This window comes from Tenrec ecaudatus, chromosome 6, assembly GCF_050624435.1.
Source record: "Tenrec ecaudatus isolate mTenEca1 chromosome 6, mTenEca1.hap1, whole genome shotgun sequence".
NCBI classification, from domain to species: Eukaryota; Metazoa; Chordata; class Mammalia; order Afrosoricida; family Tenrecidae; genus Tenrec; species Tenrec ecaudatus.
In genome coordinates this window covers 4,491,985-4,511,878 of record NC_134535.1, presented here as the reverse complement: position 1 = coordinate 4,511,878, position 19,894 = coordinate 4,491,985, and the positions used below count along the sequence as shown (strand labels likewise).

The 19,894-nt window shown below is 49.0% G+C and overlaps 1 protein-coding gene and 1 long non-coding RNA gene across 4 annotated transcripts in view; one reads left to right on the top strand and one right to left on the bottom strand.

Annotated features, from left to right (window-relative positions):
- The window catches only part of PPARA (peroxisome proliferator activated receptor alpha), a 72,649-nt gene extending 54,284 nt beyond the window's left edge, over window positions 1–18,365 (top strand). For both annotated transcript variants that reach the window (XM_075553500.1, XM_075553499.1), the window contains exons 6-7: window positions 5,413–5,860; window positions 13,589–18,365. In XM_075553500.1, the coding sequence (XP_075409615.1) occupies window positions 5,413–5,860; window positions 13,589–13,836 (696 nt within the window). In that variant the 3' untranslated portion in view covers window positions 13,837–18,365. The remainder of the gene's footprint in view (window positions 1–5,412; window positions 5,861–13,588) is intronic.
- Window positions 1–19,894, bottom strand: part of LOC142451788 (uncharacterized) — a 33,093-nt gene that overhangs the window by 7,356 nt on the left and 5,843 nt on the right. The window contains exon 3 of one of the 2 annotated variants that reach the window (XR_012784995.1): window positions 7,362–15,990. The exons of the other annotated variant lie outside the window; for it this stretch is intronic. This is a non-coding gene — a long non-coding RNA (uncharacterized LOC142451788). Of the gene's footprint in view, window positions 1–7,361; window positions 15,991–19,894 lie in introns of those variants that run through there. 2 annotated transcript variants of the gene reach the window in all.

Genomic DNA, 19,894 nt, shown 5'->3' with positions numbered 1-19,894 from the left:
TTGCCCACCTGCCGACTGCTAGTCCCAACCAATGCAGGGCGCCAACCTCCTCTCCTATAGGTGTATAGCCCAGTCTGAAAAAGACCCTGCAGGCTGATGTCCCACCCGCCAGGATGCAGTACAATGAATCCCTCCGGTTGAGTCCCAACAAGGGGCGGCTGAGGACCACATTCGGTGTCTTGTAGGTGACTTAGAAGCAGCTCAGTGTCCGAGGGGTGCCTGGCATATCAGACTTGATCAATGAACCCCATTGTTCCATAATCATTCCACTGAAAAGTTCTAACCAGGTGACACAGTACTTATGAGGGAGGTGGGGTTGGCTTTCTCTTAATAACCCAGCCGTCGGGTGTGGGGAGCTTTTGTTGAGGGGACATGGAGGTCGACAGTTTGGTGACTTAACACCAGCCACTTCTGAGGGGGCCCCTTGAGAGGGGAAGGGGGATGACTTAGGTGTTGAGACTGGCCATCAGATGTGGTCACAGGGCTCTGGTGAAGGTGGCCTTGTGTCCCAGTGAAGAACACAATGGTACAGTCATGCCAAGACCCAGGGCTGAGCCTGCCGCCCTCTGACCCGGCCTCAGCCTCAGGAGCAGCAGCAACCCCTCAGGCCTTCCTGGAGCTTCTGAAGCTCAGGCCCCAGCTGGGCCTTGAAGGTCAGAAACATTCTGGAATGTCCTAGACAGTTTTAATTTTGAAGTAGCCCTTTGGTTTGCCAGGAGTGGAGACTGGGATTTCCCTTCGAAGTAGACGTCTCTGCTGCACTGTGTCAGGGCCTGGGTTGCCCAGGAGGGAGAGCAGCATTTGGGCTGGGAGGATAGAGAGCAGGACCTGGAGGAGGGCAGGAGGAGGGAAAGGACAGGAAGTGACAAGTGTCTGCTTCTGTCTGGCTACCAGGACTGGACTGACGACCATGCAGTCAGTACTCTGCACCTGAGTGGGCAGGTCAGCACTTGTGTTAGGCTGGGTTGATTAGAGAAACAAATCTAGAGACACTCACATATGTGTGATAAAGAGCTGTATATCAAAAAGCATGTGGAGAAAACATCGCAGCCCAGTCCAACTCAAGTTCATAAGGCTGTTATTAGTCTACAAGTCCTTCTTCCGATTCACGCAGCCACATGTAATGATGCAGAATGCAAGAAGATCACAGGTCTCACAGGCCGGTGGGTGCAGAGTCTTTTGGTGGTGGAAGCATCACAGGGTGCTGGCAGGTCGTAAAGTGGCCCGCCAGCAGGAAGGTGATGGCAGAGAGAAAGGAGAGAGGTTCCCAGGACCCTCCTTTTGAGGCCACACCCACAAGGAGTCACCATCAGGCTGTGACCTGATTGAAAGGCTAAACTCCACCCCTGCACTTTTCTCTATCTTCAAGTTGACAGGAAATTATCTAATGACCACAGTGCTCAGGTGAGGAAGCTCACAGTCCCACTGGTTTGAGGTAAAACCAGTGCTTTTGCCGCAGTGGCTTTAAAGAGCATTTGTTGGCTAGTCAGGAGCTCAGAGGATCAGGAAGAGACTTGAGGAGCGGCCTGAAGAGGAGAGGCTTTGGGGGGTGTAATCGAAGGCCAGGTCTTTCCTGTGATGCCTGTGCCTCACTGTTCCTGCTTCTGACAAACCTACTGGCTGCACTTCTCCAAGACAGTTTCGTTTGTTCCTCTGCAGTCCATGGGAAAGATTTAAAAAGAAACAAACAAACAATGTCACTGCCATCGAGGCCATTCTGACCCACAGCTACCCTATTAGGGGCAGAGTAGAACTGCCCCTGTGGGTTTCTGGGACAGGGGTAGAAAGCCTCATTTTTCTCCCCCGGAGCAGCCATAGCCTTTGAACTGCTGGCTCTGTGGTTAGCAGCCCAACCTGTCACTCACCATGCCACCAGGCCCACTGCCTATAAGACCTCAGGGGCCAATTCGACGCTGCCATGTAGGGTGACCATGGAATTTCTGTATAGCTTCAGTCAACGTCGGTTTTCTGGATGCTGAGCAACTGTTTTAAATCCACCTGGTTTTTCCATGATGTTTCTCTGATGGCTCTCAAGATGTTCCCTTTGTCTTAGGGTTGCAGCAGGTGAGCCTTAACGCGCCTCTGACTGTCCTGCCGGGGGTCCTTGTCTCCTGTTTCCAACATCTGATCATGTTGGTGCTAGTCTCCACTGGTGGATTTTTCCCCCCTTTCTCAAGAAGGGACACATTCCTCTGGTTCTTCATGTGCTTCTGGATTGTAGTCTAGACATCCCGAACGTTCTCTGGTGGAGACTCTGAACTCAGTCATACTATGATGGAGAGTGTGGGCATGTGTTGTTTTGTTTGAGTGGGCAACCCTCCTTGGTTGGTCTCCAGCTGCAAACACTTCCCCTGTATGGGGAGGAAGTTCACATTTCAGCTCAGTTTAGCCCCAACCCACATTCACCCCACACTTGCTTAGGGCTCAGGGGTTGACTTTTGGACAGAGCTTACACCCAGAATTTGAGGCTCCCTGCTCTAGCTCAGTTCTACCCATATCTTATGCCCCCATGGAATCCCGTGGCTGCAGTTGGTCCCAGAAAGCCCTCTGGCTCCCCAGGCCTGCGGGTCTTGGGTCCTCCTGCCCTTGTGCTAAAAGCTGGGCAGACGAGAGCACTCGGACCTGGCGCTGTCACCCTTTCCGAGGCGGGCTCCCTCTAGATTCTGCCTGCTTGCATTTGTCCTCCACTGCCTTCGGTCATTGGATTTTTTTCTTTCATCCAGAGCTCACGGTTATCTGTGGGAGGGCCCAGTCTGATAGGAACCACTCTGCCATATTGCAGAAGCCTCTTGGGTTTGATGCTGTTGTCCATCGCCTATTCTTCTCCCTTTAAGCTGAGCTGCCCCCAAATGTGGTCATCTGGCCCATTTTTAAGGTCTTTAAGGAGAGTCTTCAAAGGCCTCCCTAAAGGTGCCCTGAAGTGGGTGGGACTTCCCTGGGTGCTTGCCTAAATCCCAACAAGTAGAGGCTACTTCCTGTCCCAGGTCCAGTCACATGGGAGTGAAGTGCCCCAGTGACCTGAAGAATGGATTTACGCTCCTGGAGTCCAGTAGGGATTGGGAACCTGCCTCGGAAACCCATGGGGGCAGTTCAACTCTGTCCTATAGGGTCACGTTGAGTCAGAATCACGGTGGCAGTGAGTTTGGGAGAAGGAAAGGTGGCTGTAGTCTTCTTTAGTGAGTCTTCGAGGGTAAGACTGAGCTTTCTCCTCCTGTAAACACTTATACAGTCTCAGAAACACACAAGGGGTTGCTATGAGTCAGCATTGACTTGATGGCAATGAGTTTGGCTTTTGGTTAATGAGCCTTGAGGTATCTGGAAAACGTGACTTTGAGTTTTTACTTCTTCATGGACAATTTTAAAATATCCCCTTTCCTCCAATGTGGCATCGGATCCTTTTTTCCCCACTATGAATTACAAGTTCTGACTCTGTTTAAGCATTCCAAGAGATCCCTTTGATGTTATCAACTCCAGCACTCTCCCCTGGCCTCCCACTCAGCACCCCCCCGCAAAGGCGCCCTGAAGTGGCTGTGTGATGTGACTTCTTTAGGTGCTGGCCAGAGCCCCAACAAGGAGAGGCTGCTTCGTGTCCCAGGTCCAGTTACATGAGCAGTGAAAGCCCTGGTCATTTTAAGAATTGTTTGATGCTCATGGGTCCAGTATGGCTTGAAAACATACCTCAAACCATGACCTTGAAAGGTAGTAAAATGAAAGAGAAAAAAAACCATGATCTTGAATGAACAGCTATAAGAGCCTTGGGGCTGCAGTGCTTAAGCTCTTGGGGTGCCGACTGGCCGTTCAAACCCACTCGCAAGCCCATGAGAGGAAGAAGTAGCAGTCTCCTGTATAGATATAAAACCTCATAAACCCAGTGGGGGCAGTACCACTCTGTCCTGTAGAGTCTGCATCAGTCGGAATTGACTCAGTGGTAATGTATTTGGGGGTAGGGGGGTTTGGTATCAAATAACTGTGGATCTCTGATAGTGCAATATTTCAGCACACAGCTGCTAACCAAAAAGTTGGTGGTTTGAACCCACCCATGCTAGAAAACCCTGTGGGGAAACCCCACTCTGTTATTTAGGGTTGCTACGAGTCAAAAGTAGACTCCACGGTCCTGACAACATAAGTAAAGTACCTTGTAAATCAGAATCATGTCTTAATTGTGTTATTTCTGCTGCTCAACACCAAGATGGAATTTTAACCAGCAGCAGTCTCCATGCCCCACCAGACATACCATGATCTCTTCCTGATACTATGGAGTAGACGTTGGGCTACTAAGCACAGGGTCAGTGGTTCAAGTCCACCGATTGCTCCACAGGAGAAAGATGAAGCTATCTGCTTCTGTGAAGATTTGCTGTTGTGGTGGTTGATACCTTTAAGACGCCGTTGAGTTGGTTTTGACTAATACTGACCCAGTAAACAACAGACTAGAACACTACATGATCCTGAGCCATCCTCACCATTGTTCTCGTGTTGGAGCCCGTGTTACAGCCACTGTGTCCACCCACATTGTCAGGGGCCCTCCTCTTTTTGGCTGGTCCTTTACTTTACCAAGCATGATGTCCTTCTCAGATAACATGTCCAAAGTATGTAAGATGAAGAATCACCATCCCTGCCTCTAAGGAGCATCCTGGCTGTACTGTTTCCAAAGCAGACCTGTTTGTGGATGATTTACAGCCCCAGAAACCCAATATAGCGTGGTCACTATGATTCAGAATGGACTTGATAGCACTAAGTTTGGTTTGGTCTGGGGGCACATTAGCTCCAAGCAACATGGCCAACCATCTCTTCTTTCCACCACTCGATCTTTCTGAGGTGACGGGACCAGAGGATTCGGGTGTAGAAGGCCTGGGAGCACATGGAGAGCTGCCCCAAGGGGTTTGTCACTTATAGCAAGACATGATGTGAAGGCTTCAGTCTGGTGCCCACAGAGACAAGGTTCCTTCGAGGCTGTTTCCGTGGCTTGTGGGAACACAAGGGTTTATGCATGCCCAATGTGTCCGCCCAACAGTCTGTACCAATGATGGCAGTTCATGCCAAGGTTCGTAGAAGAGCTAAAATTGAGACTGAGTGTCTAGAAGGTGGCTGCAGTAGTACCTGGGAATCCAGAGATCACTGTAACCTGGGAAAGGTGCTCTGATGTTTGTCCCTTGTCTACTTCCCTGCCAGCATCAGTCCTTGAGCTCCTTAGCAGGGAATTCCCGCCCGGAGTCAGACAGTGGTCATCTATACTATTGGCTTCCCATGACTGTCCCCTTGAAGGGTCTGAGGACTGTGTCGGGCACACCTTTGGAGTCCTCTGAGAGACCACGTGTGATCCTTTGGATGCAGTGATGCTCGGTCGTTGGCTGGTCGTTCCGTGTGCTTGGCCATAGATTCTGTTGACACTTACCCTAGCATCTATCCTTGCAGCCTTTCGTCATACATGACATGGAGACACTGTGCATGGCTGAGAAGACACTGGTGGCCAAGCTGGTGGCCAACGGCATCCAGAACAAGGAGGCGGAGGTCCGCATTTTCCACTGCTGCCAGTGCACGTCGGTGGAGACTGTCACGGAGCTCACCGAGTTTGCCAAGTCCATCCCCGGCTTTGCCAACCTAGACCTGAACGACCAGGTGACTTTGCTGAAGTACGGTGTCTACGAGGCCATATTTGCAATGCTGTCTTCGGTGATGAACAAGGACGGGATGCTGGTTGCATACGGAAATGGCTTTATAACACGAGAATTCCTCAAGAGCCTCCGGAAACCATTCTGTGACATCATGGAACCCAAGTTTGACTTTGCAATGAAGTTCAATGCCCTGGAGCTGGATGACAGTGACATTTCCCTCTTTGTGGCTGCGATCATTTGCTGTGGAGGTGAGTGACCATCCAGCCTGTGCACACTCCAAACCCGACAGGTTCCAGTCTTAAGAACTGAGGGGGCTCCAGTGTCCCCTCAGCTGGAGCGGGTCCATGGTGTGAGCACAGAAGGGTCAGTGCATTTCCGCTGCCAAGGCCTCAGTGACATCACAGGCCCGACAGTACTGTGATGTCCCACTCACTCACTGCCACCAAATCCATTCCAACTCAGAGAGACCCTATAGGGCAGGGTGGAACTTCCCCTGTGTGCTTCTGAGTCTGTGAGTCTTAACAGGAATAGAAAGCCACGTCTTTCTCCCTTGGAGTAGTTGGTGGGTGCAAACTATTGACCTTGTGATTAGCAGCCCCACCCATAATCTATGGCCAAGACTCCTGGAAGTTCCAGACAGGTATTAGTCAAGTGATTTTCAGGATATTTCATCCTGAAAAATGCTAGCATCCAGCTGGTGATGGTACTGAATCTGCTGTGCCCGAGGAAATGAATCCCCGTGGAGGAGAATCTGGGCCGCTCTGCAGGGAACTTGCCTCCAAAGCCCTTTTTTTGGCTCCAGAAGAGGGTCCTTTAAATAGCTCTGCCCCAGGGCTGGGAAGGTCATGCCTCTACTGTGAACTCAGCAGACCTTCTGTAGCTTTGGCAGAGGCTGACTGGGAGGTGACCTTGCCATGGTACTGGAAACCACACCAATTCTCCTGGTTCACGGATATCTAGAACGAGGCTGCTGGCAGCCTCCTACAGGCCTGGAGTGGGGCTGCCTGGCATCTCCAAGCTGCTGCCCAGCAGGCCTGCAGTTGGACAGGAAGCACTTATGGTACCTGTACGTTAAGATGAAGTGTTGTGCATAAAAGCAATTGTGGAACTTTATATGAAATAGGGTCCTATTTTTTTTAAAGGTAATTTTTTAAAAACATTTTATTAGGGGCTCACACAACTCTTATCACAATCCATACATATACATACATCAATTGTTTTTTTTTTTGTTCCACCAGGTCAGACTATTTATTTATTTATTTTTAAATTTTAACAATTTATTAGGGGCTCATACAATTATTATCACAGTTCATACATATACATACATCAATTGTATAAAGCACATCTGTACAGTCCCTGTCCTAATCATTTTTTTCTCCTCTTTTCTTTTTTTACATTTTATTAGGGACCCATACAACTCTTATCACCATCCATACATATACATACATCAATTGTATAAAGCACATCCATACATTCCCTGCCCCAATCATTCTCAAGGTATTTGCTCTCCACTTAAGCCCCTTGCATCAGGTCCTCTTTTTTTTCCCCCTCCCTCCCCTTTCCCCCCTCCCTCATGTGCCCTTGGTAATTTATACCTCGTTATTTTGTCATATCTTGCCCTATCCGGAGTCTCCCTTCCCCCCTTCTCTGCTGTCCCTCTCCCAGGGAAGAGGTCACATGTGGATCCTTGTAATCAGTTCCCCCCTTCCAACCCACACACCCTCCACTCTCCCAGCATCGCCCCTCACACCCTTGGTCCTGAAGGTATCATCCACCCTGGATTCCCTGTACCTCCAGCCCTCATATGTACCAGTGTACAGCCTCTGCCCTATCCAGTCCTGCAAGGTAGAATTCGGATCACGGTAGTTGGGGGGAGGAAGCATCCAGGATCTGGGGGAAAGCTGTGTTCTTCATCGGTACTACCTCGCACCCTAATTAACCCATCTCCTCTCCTAAACGCCTCTATGAGGGGATATCCATTGGCCGACACTTGGGCCTTGGGTCTCCACTCTGCACTTCCCCCTTCATTTAATATGGTATATATATACATATATACATATATACACACACTTATATCGTTGTTTTTTTTGCATGATGCCTTATACCTGGTCCCTTGGCACCTCGTGATCGCACTGGCCGGTGTGTAGGATCCTATTTTTATGAAAGGAATTATACCACACACACTTTCATCGAGTGAGTTCCAACTCAGAGTGACCCCGTAGGATTAGGTAGAACGGTCCCTGTGGGTTTCTGAGACTAGCTCCTGATGGGAGTAGAAAGCCTCCTCTTTCTCCTGCAGAGCAGTTGGTGGGTTCTAGCTTATGGTTAGTCGCCCCGTCAGGGTTCACATATAGGTGTGTTGTGGTTGTGAAATGCCATGGAGTCCATCTGAATCACAGGCATCCATGGGCAGCAGAATAAAACACTGCCCCATCGTCGGCGGTCCATGCTGCTCTGTCAGAGCCCACTGTGACGGCCACTGTGTGTCATGGTAATCTCAAGAAGGAGTCTTCAAAAAGCTTGTGGAAAGAGGAATTCAGGGATAATGGAATTCTTCCATGAACTTTCTGAAGCCCCCCACCCCCATATATGTAAACGCAGATTGTGTGATAAACATTAAATCTATATCAGTTAAAATTATGAATGGTGTCAGGGACTGAGTTATATCCCACCCCAAAATATGTGCTAGTTTGGCACTGTCACGATCCTCTGGCTCTTCTGTGATAACATACGGGGAACTTATGTAATGATCCCACATAACAGAATCTTGTGAGATAACCAGCCAACTCTAAAAGGATTGATGGTGGCATAAATCACCTTTAATCCCATCATATCTCTAGTCTGGTGTAAGATGTCTACTTAGACTGTGGCCTGAGATGCCTTTACCTTACAAGAGATAACGGGAGAAAGAAGTGGGCAGAGATTGGAGGGAACTGCTACCACACAAAAGCAGAGACCGGTGCACGGCACTTCTGTTGGACCCAGGGCCCTACACTAACAACCTCCCGACTCAAGGGAAGACGGATGCTGAGAGACACAGAGGTCTCCAAGGAAGGTGGATCAAATTCAAGTGGAATGGTGTCGAATTCATCAACAAAAAGAATACTTCAATAGCTCTTGAAATACAATACTGTCTGATACCTACACACCTACCAGAAAGTCCAGTTAATACCTGTTACTCAAAATTAGGCACCAACCACTAAAACCAGTGATGAAGAAATGGAAGAATTTATCAACTTCTTTAGCCTGAGGTTGATCAAACATGCACTCAAGATGCATTGATAATCACTGGTGATTAGAATGGGAAAGTGGGAAACAAAGAGGAAGGACCAGTGGTTGGAAAAAATGAATGGCCTTGGTGATAGAAATGAAGCTGGAAATTGGATTTTGCCAGACTGACTTCTTTGTTGCAAATTCCTTTCTTCAACAACATAAGCCGTGACTGTACACATGGACCTTACTAGGTGAAATGGACAGAAATCAATTTAACTACATCTGTGGGAAGAGACAATGGAGCAGCACAATATCATCAGCCAGAGTAAGCCCAGGGTCTGACTGTAGAACAGACCATTAATTACTCATCTTTAAAGTCAGGGCGGCCCTGAACAAAGTTAAAAAAACAAAAACAAAAACAAAAAACCAACTGCATAAAAATATGACCTTGAATATATTGAATTTAGGTAATACTTGAATTTAGGTAATATCTCAAAGGCAGATTGATGCACTGAACACTTAGGAGTGAAGAGCTGACAGTTGTGGGATGACACCGAGAACATCATCCGTGAAGAAAGCAAAAGGTCACTGGAAAGACAAAGAAAGAAGAACTAAGGTGGGTGTCAGAAGAGACTCGGAAACTTTCCCTTGGACATAGATTATCTAAAATTAATGTGAGAAATGAAGTAAAGCCGGCAAACAGAATGTTTCAAGAAGCCAAACTAAAGTATTATAATAAAATGTGCAGAGACCCAGAGTTAGAGAAGAACATGGTTATCATATCTCAAGCTGAAAGAACTAAATTTAAAAGTTCAAGCCTAGAGTTGAAATATCGAAGGATTCTGTGGGCAAAATGTTAAATGATGCACGAAGCATCAGAAGAAGGTGTAAGAAATACATAGTCACTATACCAAAAATAATTCAGGCATTTCAATAGTATATGACCAAGAACTAATGGTATTGAAAGACGACGTCTTAGTTGCACTAAAAATATTTACCAAAAAAAAAGGATCCCTAAATTGACAAAATACCCATTGAAATGTTTACCAAAATCAAACAGATACAGCACTGGAAGCACTCACTAGTCTTCAGCTCGTTCTTAGAGAAGCCAAACCAGTTAAGTTTATAGATGTTATTTACATAGAGATTCCTATCAAGAACGCAACTCACACAGTTGTAGAAGCAGAGAAGTTCCAAGTCCATGGGTCACATATGAGCTTGGAAGTGTCTGCGGATTGGGCGAGCTCCCACAGCTGATGAATCCAAGAATGTCACAAAGATGACCTGCTGGTGGCTGGAGAATCCAAGCAGAGCAGCGAGGCCACTGAGGAGGACTCCAAGGGTCAGCAGGCACTTGGTCAGGCCATGGCTTAAGTCCAAAGAACTGCAGATTGACAAGCTAGATGCAAGATCCAGACCCAGCAAAAAGCAAGCAAGTTTTCCTACAATAATTGTCTAAGTATATTGGAAGTGGGCCACACCCCGAAGGTCTCATCATGGAGGGATTACTAGGTCTTCACCGCCAAACCATTGAGAAAATTAATCCAGCCAAGGTGGCACAAAACCTTAACTAGGACAAGGACTAAGGTGTGTCTAGCCCAACCTAGTGTATTTTTCCAATTACGTTATAGGCATATGAAAGCTGGACAATTAATAAGGAAGACAGGGCAAGAATCAATGTTTTTGAATTACGGTTTTGGCAAAAATATTTAAAGTACTATGGTCTGCCAGAAGACCAAATAGAACTGCCAGAATGCTCTTAGAAGTGCAGATGGTGAGATTTCATCTCACACACTGGGGACAGCATATCAGGAGGGTCGGCAGGAAAAAAAGGAAGACAAGCTGGATTGACACGGTGGCTTCACTGATGGGCTCAGACATAAGAGGCATTCCGTTCCATTGCACACGGGGTGGCTCTGAGTCAGAACTCAAACATCACTCCAATAGTGAGGGCGGCACAGGACCAGGGAGGTCGCTAGGAGTCAGAATCCACTTGACCACCCCTAACAACAACATGGAGAATCATAGGGCTATAAAGAAAGCACTAACTGGATTCAGGTGGTGTTTTCTAACCTCGAAGGTAGGATGCATGGCCCCAGGTGTTCCAGGAAGTCCAGTGCCCTTCCCGCAGGGTGTTCACCTGCATGGACTCTCAGTCCTTCCCTGTCCCCCTCGCCATATCCGTCCTCTGGATCAGAGTTCATTTTGCTCTCTCCTCCTTGGATGAAAAATAGAAAAGTCACCGCCATGGGGCTGATACCTCCATGGACGAAGTCTGACATCAGAAACTCATACAGCCCACTGCCATTGAGTCTATCCCAGGAATCGTGGTGACCCTATGGGACAGAGTAGATCCCTAGAGGTCCCAAGGCTTTGAGTCTCCACAGTAGCAGACAGACTCATCTTCCTCCCCCAGTGCAGCTGGTGGTGGGAAGCCTAGACCTTCCAGCTAGCAGTGCAACCCTTCCAAGCCTCGGCCTGACAGCCTGTTGTTGGTAGCTGCTATCAAGTTGGTTCCGACCCATAGCAACCCTATGCACAACAGAACCAAACGCTGCCCAGTCCTGCACCATCCTCACACTTGTTCCTGTGCTGCAGGCATGTTGTAGCCGCTGTGTCCGTCCAACTCGTTGAGGGCCTTCCTCTCGGGTGCTCCCCTCTACTCCGCCAAGCATGCTGTCCTCTTGGCATCCCAGCACCATTTAAATACTTCTGACAAACTAGGAACCAATGCTTAGTTTTTATTCAAGAGGAAGCAGTTGATTTCCTATGACATGTAAGATTGGTTGACGTCAACATCAGAACATATAATTACTGGTATTTTGGGAGGGTTTTTCTGCTAGGTAATATCCGAGAAGTGCACAACAGTGGGTCAGCATTTTCAGGTAGATAGGTGACTTTAGGAGGTACAGAGCCACGTGTCAATACTGAGGAGCAGATGCCAGTCCTGTGAGGCTTTGCAACTTCGGAACAGTCTGTTTCTAGCACTTAGTCAAATTGGAAATATCTAAAGGGAGCCAGGGTGCTGGTAATGGAGTAGGGACAGAGGGGGCAGGCAGGACAAAAATGAAACCTGTGCCATCAAGCCGATTCCAACTCATAGTTGCCCCCGTGTGCTAGAGGGAGTAACTCCATAGGGTTTTCATGGGTAGCGCACATGGCTAAACACTTGGCTGGCAGTTCAAATCCACCCAGAGGCCTGTAGAAGACAGGCCTGGTAAGCAGTTTCCAGATGGCCCCACTGTCTTGAAAACTCTTGGAAGATGTTATGCTCTGCATACATGAGTGGTCGTGAGTCAGAGTCAACAGAGGGGCAACCAACAACGACAATAACCATCTTTACAGAAGCAGGTCACCACACCTTTCTTCCCATGCACTGCTGGGCGGATTCCAATGACAAAGCTGGAGACTGGAAGCTGGTCACAAACTGAGGTGCCATCCAGAGCCCTTTTAGCAAGAAAACTAAAAGCCAAACTCATTGCCATCAAGTGGTTGCAAATTCACAGCAACCCTATAGGACAGGGTAGAACTTTCTCTGTGAGTTCCCAAGACTGTCACTGTTGACAGGAGTAGAAAGCCCCGTCTTTCTCCAGAGGAGAGGCTGGTGGTTTCCAATTGCTAACCTTGCAAATCCAAATCCAATGAGTAACGATGCAACTGGGACCCCATGCTGATGCATAGAGACTCTATAAGCCAGGGTCAAACTGTCCCTGTGAGTTTCTAAGACTGTAGTCAATAGGAGTAGAAAGCCCCGTCATTCTCTCTCTAGTAGGAAAGGTTGTGTAAAATAGGAAGGTTGAGTGCTCACGCGGGTGTCTGTGATCTCTAGTACTGTTCTAACCAGAATTCCATAGGTGGCTGCCTTTCGCCAACAGAAATGGAATCTCTCAGTGTTGGCAGCGGGAAGTGGAGTTCAGTGGGCTGGCTTTATGAGGGGAAGAAATGCTTTCTCTCTGTGTTGGATCTGAAGGAAGGTCCTGGTGTCTTTCAGCTTCCACTCCTGCACCAGCTTCCTGTGGTGAGACATCTGCCTTGGCCCATCTCTGCTTCTTAGCTTGCTTGGTTAATCTCTTTACATCTCAAGAGAGATGAACTCTAGACATCGCTACACTACTCCTATGTCATTAACCTAACAAAGACAAGCAATTCTCAAGTGGGATTGATTACAACCATAGACAGGGAGCGATGGTGACTGTTAGGTGCCAGAGTCAGTTTGGGCTCAAAGTGACCCCATGTAGAACAAAAACACTGTCCAGTTCTGCCCCACTGTTACGTTAAGCCCATTGTTGCAGCACTGTATCAACCTATCCCATTGACAGTCTTCCCCTTTATTGCTTGACCAAGCATGATGTCTGTCCCCTGGTACTGGTCACCCCTTAGAAGATGTCCAAAGTACATGAGATGAAGTCTCACCAGCCTCTCTCTTAAGGAACATTCTGGATGTACCTCTTCCACACAGATGTGTTTGTTCTCCTGGGGGTCCCCAGTACATTCAATATTCTTTGCCAACCCCGAATTCCAAATGTATCCATTTTTGTCCAGTTTTCCTATATTCGTTGCCCAGCCTTTACATGCATACGAGGCGATTAAAACCATTAATGCTTATAGGCCAGGCACACCGTAGTCCTTAAAAGCATGATTCGAATTCACCTGCATCATGGTTTGTATTCACAACACGTTATCTCAGATAGGGAGGTCACAGTTCAATCTGGCCAACACTTGATAACCCTCCACTCAAACCTCTCTTTTTCTATTGAGAACAGATCGCCCGGGGCTATTGAACGTAGAGCACATCGAAAAAATGCAGGAGGGCATCGTGCACGTGCTCCAGCTCCACTTGCAAACCAACCACCCGGACGATAGCTTCCTCTTCCCCAAACTGCTCCAAAAGATGGCGGACCTGCGACAGCTGGTTACGGAGCATGCGCAGCTCGTGCAGATCATCAAAAGGACGGAGTCGGACGCGGCGCTGCACCCGCTGCTGCAGGAGATCTACAGGGACATGTACTGAGCACGCACGTGCGTGCACGGGAGACGCGAACTCCGCGGGGGAGACCGCGCTGGCAGCACTGCCAATGGGAGATCGGAGCCACGTGACTTTGCACAGACACCCGCCACTTTGACCCCTGGGAAGGAAGGTGTCCGTCATCCGGGTTCTGCCGCGTTTCTCTAGTTCCTGACAGCTCACCGAAGAGGCATGCCAGGTGCCCAGGTTAGGGCAACATGGCTGCTAGGAATCTGGGAGGTGGAGGAGCGAGGCATTCAACATTGTATCGCCACGCGGGTTCTCTTCCTTGCATTAGTGGTTGGCCCTGCCTTTCTCTGGTGACGTCAGAATGATGCGGCCCGCCTTCCCTTACTACCCCCCCTTCCCTGACGCTCTTTTCGACCCTGATGCTCCTTTGCCATTTTGGAAACTAATCAGCACTTTCTAACTATTTTGAAAATCTTATCTAGATATGATCCAAAGGCTATTAGATAAGTAAAAAAAGAAAGAACACAAACTATTTATTTGGAAGACACTCAATTCTCTCTCTGCTGACCTGCTGGTTTAGACTCATAGCATTTAGGCTTTTAAAGATGCGTTTGGGTGGCTGTGGCCCTGAAGCCTTGGCTGGGTGTTCCACAGGAGGCCTGGAAGACAGGCTTGTAGACCTTGTGCAGTGCCCACCCTGCCCTGTAGGGTTGCTATGGGTCAGAATTGATTTGAGGATGGTAGTTTGGTTTTACATTGCAATTAAACATGTCTCAAGAAGACCCCTCCCACTCCCAAGATTCGAGGCACCTTCGAAGGAGCAGCATCTAACAACTCTGATGGGCTAGGTCCTGTTCCTCTCTCAAATCCAAACCAGTCCACCAGCTCTGGACGGGCACCCTCCTGTTTTGAAAGCCAGCAGACAAGGGATAATCAGAAGTGCCATTTCTTCTTTTGCTGATTTAAAAAACATTTTTTTCTAACACATGAAGCTTTACTATTGGTTTGTTTCTTTAACCCTTTATGGCAAATGCTCGCTGCACTGTACGTGGGGGCATGGTGGGAGTCAGCCTGGAGGATCAGAAAGGCCTGGACTCCCCTTCAGATGGAGGCTGTAGTTTGACTCCAATGCATAGCCGCTCAATGCCTTGAACAAACACTTAGAAGAGTGTTTCCCAGCGTGGGTGATAGGGGGTGGTGTTGGAATGACATTGGAATACCTACACTTTATCCTGGATTATAAACTAGTGTTCACATTTTTCAGTGTGGGGAAAGTGGGGAGATGGTCTGGGTTTTTGTTTTTTTTCTCTGAAAAGAGGGTGGTAGGCCTAGCAACTTGGGAACAGATGGCCTAAACCAGGAGCGCCCCCTTACAGACTGTAGGTAAGGCAATGGTTCCGATGTGTAAAGGTATTTGAGCCTTCAAGGTAAACTTATCCACCTCAGTCCAGTTGGGAGTACAGCATGACAGTGGGGTTCTTCTGTCTAGGAAGATGCACCGAGAAATACTAGGAGTGCTCCTAGCCCCCACCCTCCAATCAATCATGGCACCTTCTAAGAATTCCCCACGCAGTACTTCAAGGCCAGACCCTAGCTGAGCTGCCCCTAGCCTCCTGGAGGTAGCTGGGAACCTCTCAGGCTCATGCCCTTCAAAACTGGGTGAGCTATGGGCACCCCTGTTCCTCTGTGCTGGGAAAATTTGGCTCTTGTCAGGTCTTTACCCGGTGTTGAAGGATGACTTGGTTGAGGAAATCCCCAAGGTGAGCGTGCTGAAAATGTGAAAGGAGGAAGGCCAATCTAACTGAGGCTTCTGCTAGGAAAAAAACCCAGGTGACTGTTTCCAACCAGGGCATCATTTCGGCGTGACACATTTTGTGGGTTTTGTTGTCTTGTGTGTTTTCGTTTTTAAGAAGCCAAGGCCAAAGTTGTACTGTCTAGCAGATGCACCAGTCAGCTGGTACTAAGTGGCAGGTACTAAGAATTGGGAACAAGTAAAAGCTTTTCTTCCTATGAAATTGGTCAGGAGGTCGCCCTCACCCAGAAAAGATCTCACCTCAGTCAGCAGGTACCCCCTCAGATGTCTTTTCCTCAAATGAGGCTGGTTGGAGGCTTGGGGAGCCGCGCACTCTGAGGAGCTGTTTTGGACAGAAGCTAAAGGCTCCGTGAGTCTGATCTACTGGTCCGCGTGGGCTGAAAAGGGAACAAAGACTGAGAAACCACGTTTGTCCCGCATGTGCCGTGCGATGGTGGCTCCCACACTGGCCACTGCACTGAGGACTTGTCCACGGAGCCGCCTGCTCGCGGAGGACAAGCAGAGCCATGCTGAGCACTGTCTGCACTGGGGGAACTGGGGCTCGAGGGCTTTGAATGCTTGACTACTGAGCAGACCCGTGGTTCCCACCCACCAAGGGCTCAATGGCACAAAAGGAGGGCCTGCTCCGGGGCAGATTTACAGCCATGGAAACCAGTGGCACAGTTCTATCCCATAGGGCCACCGTGAGTCAGCATCCGCTCCACGGGAAGGTGTTTGGCTTACAGGATCTCTGTGAGTCAGCAGTGACTGCAGTGTGGTGGGTTTGGGTAGGAGTTTTTAAAAGAAATGGTGGCGGCACAATGGTTCAGCCCGAGGCTGCTAACTATAAGGTCTGAGGTTCAAACCCACCAGCCGCTCCTCGGGAAAAGACTGGGCAGTTGGCTTTTATAGAGATGTCTCAGAAAGAGTGTGGGAGCAATTCTGCCATGCCACAGGGTCACTGTGAGTCAGAATTGACTAGAGGACAACAGTTCATAGGTTTGAGCTTACTCAGTAGCTGGCCTGGCCCACAATGTCCAGTGATTTGTAATATGGCCTCAGTTAGCTTTCTGATATAAGCAGTGTTTGCTTAGAGTCAAATGGGATGAGTTCCCATGTTTTCTTCTTGAGTAAGGATTGGACCAGCCTCATCCTCTCTTGCATCTCTTTCCCGTCAACCCAGCATCTAAAATGTGTTAATACACCCGGCCAACACAGCATCTTGAAAGGCAGTGTCAATCCCCAGAACTTGGGTCTCCTCTGGAAAGACGAGAACAAAAAGTCAGGGCACAAGGGCCATCCAGTCTCCTAGTCCAGTGGGACACCTTTGGGGGGGGGGGGATCTCAACTTCAACTCTGCGCCCTCAAAAAAAAAGGGGATAAGGTTTCAAGCCCTTCAGAAGCAGTGAGTGAGTCAACTTCCCAAGGGCCAGCCTTCCACCCATTTCTTAAAAATGTCTTCTCTTTGGGACAATCTGTTTCATTTTCAAGCCTTAACATTCAACAAACAAACACAAAATTAGGAGTACCTCAAAAAGGATAAATACCACTTAACTTTTCGGTTAGATGTCTGTATCCGTGCTGCATATCACAATTTTTATTTTGTTTTCTATACTGTGTGTTTAAAAGAACTGTGCCACTAGTTAGGTCTTAAACACTGTGATTTGAGGTTCTAAACAGCATCCTAATACATTTGACTAATTGACAATCATGCACCTAGTAACTAAAGCTCGGATTTTCTTGAGATCAGTGTTATTGGATGGAGTGGACAGCCTCACTCAGAAGTACAAAGAATGTTCACGTGTGACTACACAGAGAGAGAAAGAGATACAGCATGCTTCTTGTTCTCCTGAGGCTCGAGAAATTGGTGCTTTCTGTATAAGTCTGTCCCTGTTCACCAAGCGCCAGCCATGCTGCCCTGACAGCAAAGCCACCTCAGATGCCGGGGAGAGAGGTCATGGGTTCTGTACAGCCGTGTTTCCCCTGAAGACCCATGATTCCTATGTCACTAAGAGCTGTGTACTCTTCGGGTAATGACTGCTTGTGGGGCGTTACCGGAGAACATTAGCAGTCGAGTCCTGTGGTAGAAATGCTGTGTGCTAACCGGGCTCTGGCATGTGGCAGGATGCCTCCAGCACAAGGCAGGCCCCATTGCCAGTGTTCCATCGTAGAACTGCTGCTGGGTGTGCATGGGAACGCCCACTAAAGCGCCACTGCCAGCCTGCTCAGACCCCATGATGGGGGCCTGCAGGGGCCCTTGGAGGAAGGACAGGAACTTCCCAAGCAAAGACTGACCTCGCTTCTCTGGACCTGCGTTCATCAATGCGGTTCTCGGGTGCCTTAAACTCCCGTGCAAAGCACTTAGGGGCTTCCAGACCCCAGTTCTCATGACTCAACAGAGGCCCTGACAAAGCAGGCACTGCCACCCAGAGTTCAATGTTCTCTCTCCACTCAGACTCACAAGGAGCGGGTCCAGGAGCCCAGGCAGCAGGCATGCTGGATCAATGGTGAGGCAACTGGTCGATTCATGTTAACTGACCAGCAGGTTGGTTCCAAGCTATTGGAAAATGACTTGGAAATACTGTCACTTCCATTCTTTTTTAAATCTCGGGTCTTACTCACTTTCCCCATAAGAGATTGAGTTCACCATACGTGCTGATTCTATTGCCTGAATTTATGGGAACTTCTGTCTGGAATGTTCTACTGTTAAGACTGATGAATGTGAAGTTAATTTCAGGGTACAGTTTTGCCTTAATGGTTTTAAAAAAATAAACTATTTTTTAAATTAGTTGGTGAGTTTTCAGTGATGTCTGGTGCCCACTCTGCAACCCTGGCCACCTTCCCCTAGACACGGATTCCCCGAGTCCTTCAAGGTCAGGTCCAACCTGAGAAAATGAGGCCCCCAGGTGCTCTCCTGGCACAAACAGTATGGAAGACTTGACAGCATGGGCATTCTAAAACAAAGTCCAGCCCACTCTCCCCTTCTCTCGCCAACCCTGTTCCCAACATTGTGAAGACCCAAATGTTGGCCATCCTGTTGTGACCCTGAACATGCCTGCCTCTGTCCTAGTGGGGGTATCCTCAAAAGTTGTGCCTGTCATTTCTTGGTCAACCCTGAAAAGGAATGAGCACCAGCTCCCTAACCCTTTCCCGGGGCTGGGAGTCGGGTGGAAGGTGGGAGATGGAAATGCCACAATGGACTTGAAAGAGGACCCTTCCCACCCTGGACAGCCTGCTTCTGGATTCACATACAGAGGAGGAGTAAGCAAATGCCCCTTTCCATTAGTGAGGTCACTGAGTTTGGTTGTCTTAGTGACAACAGCCTAGATCGCACCTCTGGGACACGAGGCCCCATTCCTGTGGTCTTGGAGGGAGTCACTGCCAAGGACAGATCAGGGAGATGTGGCTCTCTGTCTGACAAGAAGTTGCAGGTTCCTCAGAGCTGGATAGACCCCCAATTCCCAGGGGCGGGGCTACACTCTCCTCACCACCTGGGCTCCTCCCACCCTCTTTCCCAGAGTTGCCCCCCACCATCCTTAAGTACTGCTGACCAGGGTTGCCACAGACCACGCCCAGCTCCCTCCCACCTGGCCCCAGGCAGACCTCTGAGATGGAGCCTGACTTGAAGCACGGTCTGCCTCAGCTCTCCTTGCTAGTCACAGGTCCTCTGCCAATAGGCAGCCAAGGGTCTCAAACAGGAGGTTCGGCGAGCAGGGCCCACTCTGCCTCTCAGAACCTCAGAGCCCTCAGTTTTACAATGGGTGCAGTGTGCTTTCTCTGACAAGCTGTGGGGGGATGGATGAAGCCTCATCTGTGTGACAGGCCCCAATCCCGCACCTGGCACACAACAGAGATCCAGGAAGAACACATGCTCCTCCTCACCTCACCCCCAATCCCAGGAGCAAGGATTTTGTCTCCAGACCTTAGCAATGTGGGAGCCAGAGACCACTGAGAGCATGGCAGAGCCTCCAAGAATCAGTTTCCCAGCATTCCACAGGTCACATAAAAATCCTCTAACGGGTCCCTCCCATGCTGTCTCCCAGGCCTCACCCTCTCAGGGCTGCAAGGCCCCATCTCTAATGGAGAAGCCTGACTGCTCTCCCAAGGTGAAACAGGCTGGTGCTCACCACTCTTGACAAGGCTCATCTCCCTGGCCACCGATGGCGTAGCAGCCCTGAGTCGCTGACTTACTGGGCCCACACACAGCAACCTGCTACACAGGGTGCATCCTGAGCTGAGGACCCAGGAATTTGACCTTGTAGGCAGTGAAGGGGTCCTTCAGGACATAGCTCTCCTCCAGCA